Source organism: Synchiropus splendidus, chromosome 1, assembly GCF_027744825.2.
Source record: "Synchiropus splendidus isolate RoL2022-P1 chromosome 1, RoL_Sspl_1.0, whole genome shotgun sequence".
Taxonomy (NCBI): domain Eukaryota; kingdom Metazoa; phylum Chordata; class Actinopteri; order Syngnathiformes; family Callionymidae; genus Synchiropus; species Synchiropus splendidus.
In genome coordinates, this window is record NC_071334.1 from 24,409,375 (window position 1) to 24,419,633 (window position 10,259).

The following is a 10,259-nucleotide window of genomic DNA, read 5'->3' on the forward strand; positions in this document are numbered from 1 at the left end:
AGTATTTTGTCTGCTCATTAGAAATAAAGTATTTACTAGGAAGAAAGCACACACACACACACACTCACACTGATGGCAGCAGCCATGTGAGGAGTCATCCCGTGTCCGAATGCTTTAAGTCCATAATTGCTCTCATCCTATTGACTTAATCAGAAATCCCGCGGTTTTCTGATCTCAGGTCTGTGAGACTGAAGGACATAATGACATGTCACTGCTTCACACTGGAGTTGCTAAAATCCTTTATTCATTTGTACATGCTCTGCTTTCATTTACACAACCTCGTCAGTATCTACGCACACAGTCCTTCGGAAAAAAATATAATTCCGAAAAAAAAAGAAATGGAAGATTTTGAATAATAACAGTGTTTTTTTAAAAAAAAAGTCTCAAGTATTACTACACTATGTACAAAGACAGTGGTTGGAATATACACAATGTACAGGTACCGATCATCTGGAACATTGATCTGGGCCAGGGGCAGAGAGCCGAGACTTAGCTGCCAAATTCACTCCTTCTGCCCAAACTTTGGGCTCACTCGTACATTTGCCTCAATTTTTGGCCTGGCTTATTACAATCTCTGGAGATCATCCTCGGAAAGATATAAAGAACAGATGTGAGTTAATATACATTACAATTTGGTGTGTTTTTACAAATGTATGTTTATGTTCTTAAAACAAGGATGTGTCAAACTCATCCTTACATGATTCAGAGACAGATTCTTGCAATAATTTGTCTCAAAAGTCATCACTTTGAAAGCTTCCGAGTAATGTGATATTGAGAAAGCCCTCTTTCAACTCGGGTTTTGAATTTTCCATTCGGGGGATAGAATCTGTTTACTTTTAGAGGTAAAAAAAGAGCTTAAAACTTTGTGCAGAACTTCAAAGTTTGACTGAAAATACGGTCCCTATTACACAGACTTTGCCTACGTCATCTTCCTCCATGTTATTCATAAAAGCATAAACTAAGTGAAAATATACAGTATAGCAAAATAGCAAAGAAAAACCATGGATGGATGATGCTAACTTTCTGATGCCAACAAAGATATGGTGTCGACATTGATGGACTCACTGTAACTGGTTAGTGTGTAGAAGACTGCAGGTACCTCATAGCACACAGATGGCCCAGAATTTACGTGCGATTCATTTTGAAAAGTGTTGGAGGCATGCTCCGCGTCATTTCCTGGTTTGCCACATAGTGAATTCGAAGAAATGCAAACCTGTGATGTCATCCAGCAAAACACAGGACAGCGCTGAAACAATGTTATTTAATTGACATGTTGTCAGCATAATCACAAAAGACACGGGGCCAATCGTCCATTCTCTCGACAGTGCTTGTTACTGAGACAAAATGTCCGTGCAGCCGTCAGCACTCAAACAATCATTTCAAACATTTCATAGGGACTGGTTAATGCATTAACTTGCATTTTCTCCGAACAGAACCTGCTAAATAATCACTAAATTGCACATTCATTCCAGCCAAAGAAGAAAGTGCAAAATGTTTTGCACCTTTAAAAGACTCAAGTTAAAAATGATGCCAACTTCGATTATTTACATGCACCTGAAGTAACGTGAACTTAACGCCTGTAATGTGTCCTCATAACTTTTATAGACTGAGAATCATGGAATTATGGAGCTATTTTTAAATTCAAGATTTCAGTTTTTCCACATCAGTGACCCTCTTCAGAAACACTTTTGAACTTTCCGCTTCCTGCTAACATTAAAAGCTGAGTTTGCTCGTGTTTTTCTGCAGAACATTCACAATTCAGATGAAGTGTGAATTTGATCAGAACCTTAAGACATCTGACAGCAGCCGGAAAGCTGCAGGTTTAGGCCCAGCACCTGCCAACAAGAGACCACCTAAACCACACTCGTATTATAGAAACAGAATTGCATCCTCTTAAAGCAAGTTTTTCCATTAGCATCTTTCCTAACAGCAATTTCAATGTTTGTCCTTTGACTATACCATCCGTATTTCTGTAACATCACGTTGTTTGACAACCATAACATCATCAAGGGAATAACACAGAAAGAAAGTTACAACTCCTCGTCTTATTGTCACTATGCTTTTAGATTTCACTTTAGATGAATTAGTTAAAAATGTCCACAGCCTTTTGTAATTTCTGGCAGAAAGGATTGGTCTTCCTCCTTAACAGGCAATGCTGACAGTTTGGGTTCTTGAGTTGTTGGTTCAACTCTCAGCAGGGGCTTCTTCACCCTCCCCCACCTTGCTGCCTTTGCTCATGGCCTTCATTTTGGCCATGATGTCAGTGAACGTCTCCTTCACCGTCTTCTCCAGGAGCCAGCCCTCACTCTCACTTTCCGGGTCCTCAGGGTTCGACAGTGTAGACAGGGAGCTGTTGACGTACTGGAGGCCAATCGTCACTCCAATCTGAGAAACATATGGAAGTGGTGAATAAGCTTTTATGCCTCCTTAGTCTTTCAGTTCACCATATCAACTCATTTCCCCTCTTGCTCTTGAAATATAACCAACTCAGTAGTAAGGGAGTTAAATGTAATTTGCTGACACATTAAACTTTAGACCTAGAACAGAATGTAGCTTTTCTTATATACAGTAGCATATTTTCACAATGATGCAACTTGAAGCACTTTACACGATAAAAGAAGCAAGCAAAGCAACATTGTTTTTATCTGTTCAAGATAAAAAAAACAACAACACAGTCATATAAGAAGACCAGTCACACAAGCAAACATTCTCTTGACCATACACAATGACACGGTCACATGTACAGCGAAGCGCCACCCATATTTAAGTGGACAAGAGGAAGCGCTAACATGAGCCAGACCTGATACCATATCTCTGATGGACAACATTGTTGAAATACTGAGCTGGGGAATAGCTTAAATGTAATTTAAATACAACAAAATAACTGACTAAACATCATCTTGACATGATATTGTATTGTATTGTGTATTATATGTATGGTACTGTAGATTTTGCTCATGGGCTTATGTGGCTAAAGCTCCAGGAAGTTGACTTTCTTCCTGATAAGCCGATGACCTCCAAACCTTTAACCTATGGCGCCATGGAGACGCTTACATAACTAATGATTAAATCCCAGACACCTCCAACTGTGCTTCCACTGTGTCACCTAGTTCCTAAAATTTAGGGATGAGACAGTGGATGTCATGGAACAGACGTTGACCTCTCTTGTCCATAGTGATGGCTCAGTGACAGCGGCCCTTGTTCTTCAGCTGACATTTTTAAGAGATAGATGTAGTCATGGAATGTAAGTTAAGGCTTTTAAACATCAATTCTTGGCTTGGGGTCCACACTTTTAATACAATTGGTTTGCCTTGGGATGAGGTTCTTAGAAGTCAGACTTGACAGTGTTCCTCTCAGTAGTTATGAGTGGGACAATGAAACAATGCTATCTTCCACTTGTTCCCATGTCGTAAGTCAGGGTTGGTTTTCAGACTCCGCATTCTAAAAATAGTGATTCAATTCTGGATTTACCCGGTCGAACCTTAAGGTGAACTCCAAACATGGCTACTGAACTTGAGTGTCTGTAGCAATTTATTGTCTTGTAGAATATTTTTTCCATTTGTTGTCAACAAACTTGATGCACAATGAAAAGAGATTGAAAAGGAGCAGTATGAAGAAAAATTCTTTCTACTCCAAATTAAAGGTAAATAAAGATGTAGTCATTGTTTTGGCTGATGGCTCTACTTTTAGTGTGATAGATTTTATGTTTCTCTCTGCTATTTTTTGGATTGATACAAAGTAGAATGTTACTTTAGTGCCTTTATTGTCAAGAGGTGTGCAAATGCCTTTCTTTAAGTTCTCAAGTAGGATTTCCGTGTGTAAGTGGACAAACATGCAACATGACTTGTGTTCAATTTACAATCTACAATCTATCAATTTACAATTCTAATTTTGTCCTTGAATTTGGTGCAAAACTAAATTGAGGAGGACTCAAAAAGACTTGAGCACTCAAAGCATAGAAACAGTAAACATACTGACATTTACAATTTGCCCACGCTTTATACTTGTGTCCTGTGTTAATGCGCTTGAGGTCACTTCAAGACGAGTCTTGCCTTTTTATTTGTTAAGAAGTTTTTGGATGTCCTGTGTAATCACAGATTACTGTGTCCAGAACTGGGACGACAACAACAGCAGATGTTGGAGCCCACAGGTGAGCGGCACCAGGTAAGCTGCCAGGAAACTGCCAGTGGGACTGCAGGAATTATATTTAGATAAAGAGGATAGAGTTGTTTTGGAAGGTAATAGGATGTTCGAGAGACAGAGTGAAGAAGACCGAAAGTATGATAGACGGAAGAAAAGATGGATACAAGGCCAACAAGGTCCAATGTCCTGAAGTAGCTCTAAAGATCATGGCTCTGACCCGAAGGAACTGAGATGATCCTCTGTTTGCGTCTGTTTTCACATTCTGACTCAGACACATTTTTGTTTACTTCTTCATCCACTGCAGGAATGCGTGTGAAAATTAGAGCACAGTGTTTTTAAATACATCCTCATATTCTGAGATGTTTTTTGAAAGTTCTACAGAGATGCAGTTGCCGCTGTTTTACTCTTACTACTATGGCAAGAGACCAAGTGTTAAACTGATGACTGAACATATTTAGTAACAAAACAAAGAAGAGTTCAATTGTGTCCTGTTATTAATTTCGTTTCAGTGTTGTTTCATTGCACACTGCAGTCATTTGAACAAGGTTGGTCAATGTTGATTGATCAGTATTTATCTGAAATAATTATTTATATGAAGGCAGCATGAATTACATATTAATGTACAGTGAAAACTGAAACTGACTGAAATAGCATCTGCACTGAACTAACAATGGGAAACGACTGGGATTTCAATTCAGAGGAGTTTCCCATTCAATAGAAATAATGAGGTTGCATTAAATATGTATCTCTATTAATGTCCTATTGTTAGTCAAATGTTCTTATTTTATAAAGATCATGGCATAGGTCGATATGCTTTTCAACAGAGATTGCAGACTCAAAATATAACGTCAATCAATGCTCAGTTTAATAAGCACAGTGGAGGTGTTTGTTAGATGCACTGGGAATTCTCTGCATCGTAATATTAATCATAGTAATATCCCTTTGTTGTTATTCTGTCAAATGGTCCATGATAATTATTAATTTCTTCAATGACTGAGTGACTTTTTGTTTGATATACATTATGTCACATATCCCTCTTTTTCCTTTCCTCTTTTATCCCTCATCCATTTAGAACATCTGTGTGAGCTCCTGACCTCCAGCATGGTGACCAGCAGCACCAGTGCTCCGATGGTGTTCATCAAGCCACCGTAGTAGGAGAGTAGAGCTTCACGGCAGCCGCGCTTCCACACATTGAGCTCCTCTGTGTAGTGGTCGTAGCTGTAGTGGGCTGAGTTGTTGGTCATCTGCAGCTGGATGCACGGCCGAGGGGACGATGGGTTGCAACAGCTGAAGGGAACGCCATCCATCAGATACTGACCATCCACGTTGCTGCCAATGCGACTAAAGAGAGCAAGTAGAGGGTCAGTGTCATGGTAGCAGGGGTCAAAGGTCATCAAGGGTTGGGGGGGTTTAAAATAAGTCATGCTTTAGGGTCAAATGACAGCATTTTATTTGAAGGCTCTTTATTCACATATGTCATTAGATGACATTTTTATTTGAGATTGCACTAGAGCGTAATAAGCATCATAAAGTATTCCACATGTGTGATAGTAAACCAAAACATTTGACTTCCAAAATATGAATGGCCCGAGACTTTGGTGTCTCAAAACCTTCTAGAAAGACCTTTCATTAAAAAAAACATTCTACAAAGCTAAACGCACATCTTGATATACAGGTTTTAGGTCATACTTTCTCATCCATGTTCATTCATTCACACATGAGGCAAATGAATCTTTAAATACATTATTGATGATTGAGCTCTAATGTGACTGAATATCAAATAAACTTGCTTGTTTGTTTGTAAAATACCTAAAGGTTTGAAATAAACTTGAGAAATGCAGCCAGCAGACATTTACTCCCATCAGGCAGCGTCAAGTGTGATCCAGTCAGATGAGAGTTTACACTCTTGTTTGGTAGCATGGTGGTACAGCGCCTGAGTACTTATAACTGTTTTTCCTGGGGATGTTCAACGCGTCACGAAAATTATCCTCATGAGGTAATGAAAAGAGCAGCAATGTTTGTGTTGCATCATACACTTCAGTTGGTACCACACAGAACCGCTGAAATTTCATGGAACTTTCACAGTCAACAACTTTAAACAAATACCGTGTTCTTGATGTTAAACCCCTGGTGTGTTAAATTAGCAGGGATTGGACCTCTGCCCGACCCCGACTGATTAGACCAGGCAGGTCCTGGATGACACAGGGCCGTAATCCATCAGATTAAACTTCAGCCTGAGAATAAAATGGGTTTTGCATTTTAAAACTGAATGAAATGTTGGTTCAAATGTTGTTGCACAAAAGAAAAATCAAGATAACAAGAATAGCTGGTCTGGGATGTTCCTCTTCTAATCCCGCACATACTTGTGTGACCTGCTCTTCTAATCCCTTAAACTCTGTCCATTTTCTTAAAAGTGCCTAGTAACCTTCTTCTGCCTCATGTCCTTAATGTTTCTGCGACAGTAATCCTGAGTGGACGAAAGTGAATAATAGGTTCAACCTGACCTGCCATCACCCGACACGACAGTACAGGGTTGTTTCATCCACCATAATTGTCTCATTGTTTCTCTCAATCATGTTCCTCATTTCCTCTCTTCTTTAGTTTCTTGTTCTACATATTTAACAACTCATATTAAATAAAATGCATGTGTTTGGAGTGTGTATCGCTTGACAGCTTTTTAATCAAAATTTCCCCTTAGTCATTTCTAATTTTTCTGGTTTCTTTTTCATCATTTTATTATAAACATGAAATGAACATGTTATAACTGCCTTCTTACATACTATCAAATTCTATTTCTTGTTGTATTGTCATAACTATTTTGGCTGTTTCCCACACGACTTTAACATTTTCGTCTGTGGATTTTTTTGCCACAGGCGTCACTCATCTTAGAAGAAGGCTGAATGTAAACCACTGGACATGACTTAATTTTTACTCTCAACTGACTCCTTTTCTTTTTCAAGTGTATTACTGAAGATTATTAAAGGGTTCAAAAATAACGAATAATAAAAACAACATTCAACAAATTGCAAATTTGAAGTCGATATTATGCTTTTGTATAAAGATGGTCAACACACACCAGAGCCCAAAATATTCAGTGAAGTTACTCACTCTTTGACCTCCTTGGAGCTGAAGTCCAGGTAGCGGTTGCTGATCCACTGGATCTCAAACCAGTCTCTGTAGTTGTCGTTTCCACAGCAGCGGAACTCAATCTGCATCATGTCCAGGGTTCTTTTCATGTAGCAGCGGCCGGGAGTGTCTGTATCCTTGTAGAACCTCATTCCATTCTTCAGACCGTCGGCCAGGGTGAACTGCAGTGGGATTCGCATCAAAAAGCACAGAAGCGAGGTAAAGATCAGCAGGCAATTGAAGCCCACGCAGCCTATCAGGAAGGTCTTCAACATGGGCTTCCACTTGACAAATTTGGTCGGATCCAATGAGTCGTAGCATATCTTGCCGCCAAGAGCATTGATGCCGCAGGCTATCAGGCCCACTAGAATCAACAAGTTGGGCAGGAAGTGACTCTCATTGTTGTCCATCAACTCTGAACGCTTTCGTAACTCTATCTTAAAAAACAGGCCCAAGCTAAAGACCAGCACTCCAGCCATAACGGCAAACCAGAACATGAACCAGACTGACTGGGCGAGCTTCACTCGCTTTTTCAGATCAAACTTAATCGGCATCAGAGCCATGGTTGGACCTGAGGTGAGTCCCAGTTAACGTGAACTTGGTAGAAGTAAGACCTCCGAGGCTTTTAGCGAAACAAGTCCAAGATTTTTTTATCAGTCAGATCCAAATGAGTGCAGTCGGCTGGTAATCCATCACACGGCAAAACAAAAAAGGGGAAGGATCCAGGAGGACCTGGAGTTGCACAGGTATGTTATTTCCCCAAGGATGTCTTGTCTCCCATCGTGGCTAACATGATATTTTCACAGATTTCTCAACAGATCGCACAGGTGAGGCTAGCAAGGTGTTGGGTTCTCCTGGAAAGGATTGTGGAAGCTCCTCATGATTAAACTCCAAGTTGCAGTACGTCATGCTAAGCTCAAGTAAGCAGCCTGATCCAATTTGCAAAAAATCCCTGTGCTGAGCCTGATCGTAAGCTGCTGCATGGGGCCTTAATTGGTTTGAGAACCCACGTGGTCCAGTCGCCATGACCCAAACGCTGCATCAGCTACAGCAAAGACCACGCACGTAGAGATGTAACTAAAAATGGAGCATGGTCGTTCACAGGGTTGCGGTCTTCCGGGTCAGCAGATATTGTATCTGGAGGTTCCTGTGACCCATTCATTGAAGCATTGCTGCTTTCAAGATCAGTGACTTTGTGGTATGACAGTGAGCATAACAATGAAATTACAGAAACATTAAGCTTTAGCTTTTTTGAAGTAAATTATTATTCTGTCTTCAAAATCTCATTTTCAGTTCATCAGAACCCAACTCTTAATCCTTATTCTGACTCAACAAATTTGAATTTTGTTCCTGAGATCCATAAAGTATATAATTTTAAAATGTTTTAAATTTGCATATACATTCAAAATTTTGTTTCATTTTTTTCCCTCAAAATGGGCTCATTTTCACGTTTTAACGTGAACTGATATACAGTAATAATGATCATTTCTAATGTTTTGAATACATGACTATAGTGGTGACGTATTGTAATCTGTCTTTAATTTAAACTGTGACCATTAGTAAGTTACGTCTGGTTAAGACGACACATTTGATTTGATGATTCTTTTATTGTTATGACAGGTTGAACGAAATGGGATAAACATAGTGCATTTTATTTAATACTACAGCGCAGTTTTTTTTCAAAAGTCGGACTTATTGAATGCCAGGACAAAAGTCAGTATTCCCAGTCAGTCCTCCGTTCAGCTTCAGGAATGACACTCCAGTTAGGGGAAGATGTTCCAGCAGCCAGCCAGTTGAAATCATCCACCTGATTCCAGTTGTTTTTCTCTGGGTCAAGACTGGCGGCTTCGAAATCCTGCTCCATGTTGGGATAGGACCAGGATAAGGGCGCAAAGCTGACATCCTTGCTGTCCTCAATAATGGCCCTGGTCGTGATGTGCAGATAGACTTGCGTGTCAGTGGTGTTGTGAGTCCGCAGCTGTTGGCAGGCAAAGGCCAGCGTGCTGTTCCTGCAGTGATCCACGAACACAGACGACGATACAGGACCGCACAGGATCTCACAGTTATCAATGTGCTTCATGTGTAGACTGCTGGGAGAGCCAAGGAGCCGGACCTTACAGTTGGTCAAGTGGGTCAGTTGCACCTTTTGGTGCTGGATCTCATCCCGCGTTTTGATCAGCGTCTCGTCGCTGATGTTGGTGAAGCCACAATAACTTGATGCTGCCGAGTCAACCTGAGTAAACTGAGACGTCACTGTGACTGATCCGTCCAGAGAATCGAGCGTCTCTGCCTTTTCTGCGACTTTAGTCCGAGCTCGGAACGCAAACTTTTTTTTTGGGTGAGCTTTTTCTTTCGCTTCGTTCAGGCGGTTTCGAAGATCAATTAGAGTTGCTTGTGAACGTTTCAGTTGGTGAGGGTTCAGAAACGATATACTGTCATTGAGGAATTTTTGTAACTGAGTCACTTTAGCAGTAACCTCTTCCAGCCTGCCGGCCACCGCAGCTCTATCCGCCTCGGTGTCGGCGGTCAGCAGCTCCTCGATGGCAGCTCGCTCACTGTTGAAAGTGGTCAAGAAATAGTCGCTGGTCTCCTCAGCGACCACCTGTCGTCCCTTCGCCTCCTTCCTCCGCTCTGCCTCCTCTCTCCTCGCCTGCTCCCGCTTCAAAAGTCGCTCTTGCATCTGAGCCGCAAACTCAGGCCCAGGAGTCTCGTCCGCCATCGCAGCCATGTCGTTACGCCCTGGGTTTGTTTTCACGGAAGTCGGCCTTCTTCTTCTTCTTCTTCCGATATAATAAGGCGACTCTGCAATACTGCCCCCAACGGCCATTTCAAGTTCACGTACAGGATTAAAGCCATTGGGCAATAAAGCACTTCTTTTTCTTTAAATAAATACCATTTGCTTGACTTGGGTCTCACAAACTTATATAGGTGATTGATGAATTAACAGTGCTTTATTCACAGTGAAACGACTTTGTCCTGTAGCCAATATG

The 10,259-nt window shown here is 40.9% G+C and overlaps 2 protein-coding genes and 1 long non-coding RNA gene across 3 annotated transcripts; 1 reads left to right on the top strand and 2 right to left on the bottom strand.

Moving 5' to 3' along the window:
* Window positions 1–222: 222 nt before the first annotated feature.
* Window positions 223–8,170, bottom strand: prph2a (peripherin 2a (retinal degeneration, slow)). The gene is made up of 3 exons (XM_053853944.1): window positions 7,252–8,170; window positions 5,238–5,484; window positions 223–2,385 (listed from the first exon to the last, which is right to left on the bottom strand). The coding sequence occupies exons 1-3, from the start codon at window positions 7,830–7,832 to the stop codon at window positions 2,185–2,187; spliced, it is 1,029 nt and encodes a 342-aa protein (XP_053709919.1). The 5' UTR covers window positions 7,833–8,170; the 3' UTR covers window positions 223–2,184.
* LOC128752580 (uncharacterized) lies at window positions 2,252–7,128 on the top strand. Its single transcript, XR_008413681.1, has 3 exons — window positions 2,252–2,405; window positions 4,112–4,164; window positions 5,216–7,128. It is a non-coding gene; the product is annotated as an uncharacterized LOC128752580 (long non-coding RNA).
* Window positions 8,171–8,700: 530 nt separating the features above from the next.
* tbcc (tubulin folding cofactor C) lies at window positions 8,701–10,184 on the bottom strand. The gene has a single exon (XM_053846954.1). The coding sequence runs from the start codon at window positions 10,094–10,096 to the stop codon at window positions 8,984–8,986; it is 1,113 nt and encodes a 370-aa protein (XP_053702929.1). The 5' UTR covers window positions 10,097–10,184; the 3' UTR covers window positions 8,701–8,983.
* Window positions 10,185–10,259: the final 75 nt, after the last annotated feature.

Coding starts and splice junctions, on each gene's coding strand:
- prph2a (XM_053853944.1), bottom strand. CDS start 7,832: ATGGCTCTGATGCCGATTAAGTTTGATCTGAAAAAGCGAGTGAAGCTC. Junction 5,485..7,251: donor AGCTCCAAGGAGGTCAAAGA/GTGAGTAACTTC, acceptor TGCTCTCTTTAG/TCGCATTGGCAGCAACGTGG. Junction 2,386..5,237: donor TGCTGGTCACCATGCTGGAG/GTCAGGAGCTCA, acceptor TATGTTTCTCAG/ATTGGAGTGACGATTGGCCT.
- tbcc (XM_053846954.1), bottom strand. CDS start 10,096: ATGGCCGTTGGGGGCAGTATTGCAGAGTCGCCTTATTATATCGGAAGA.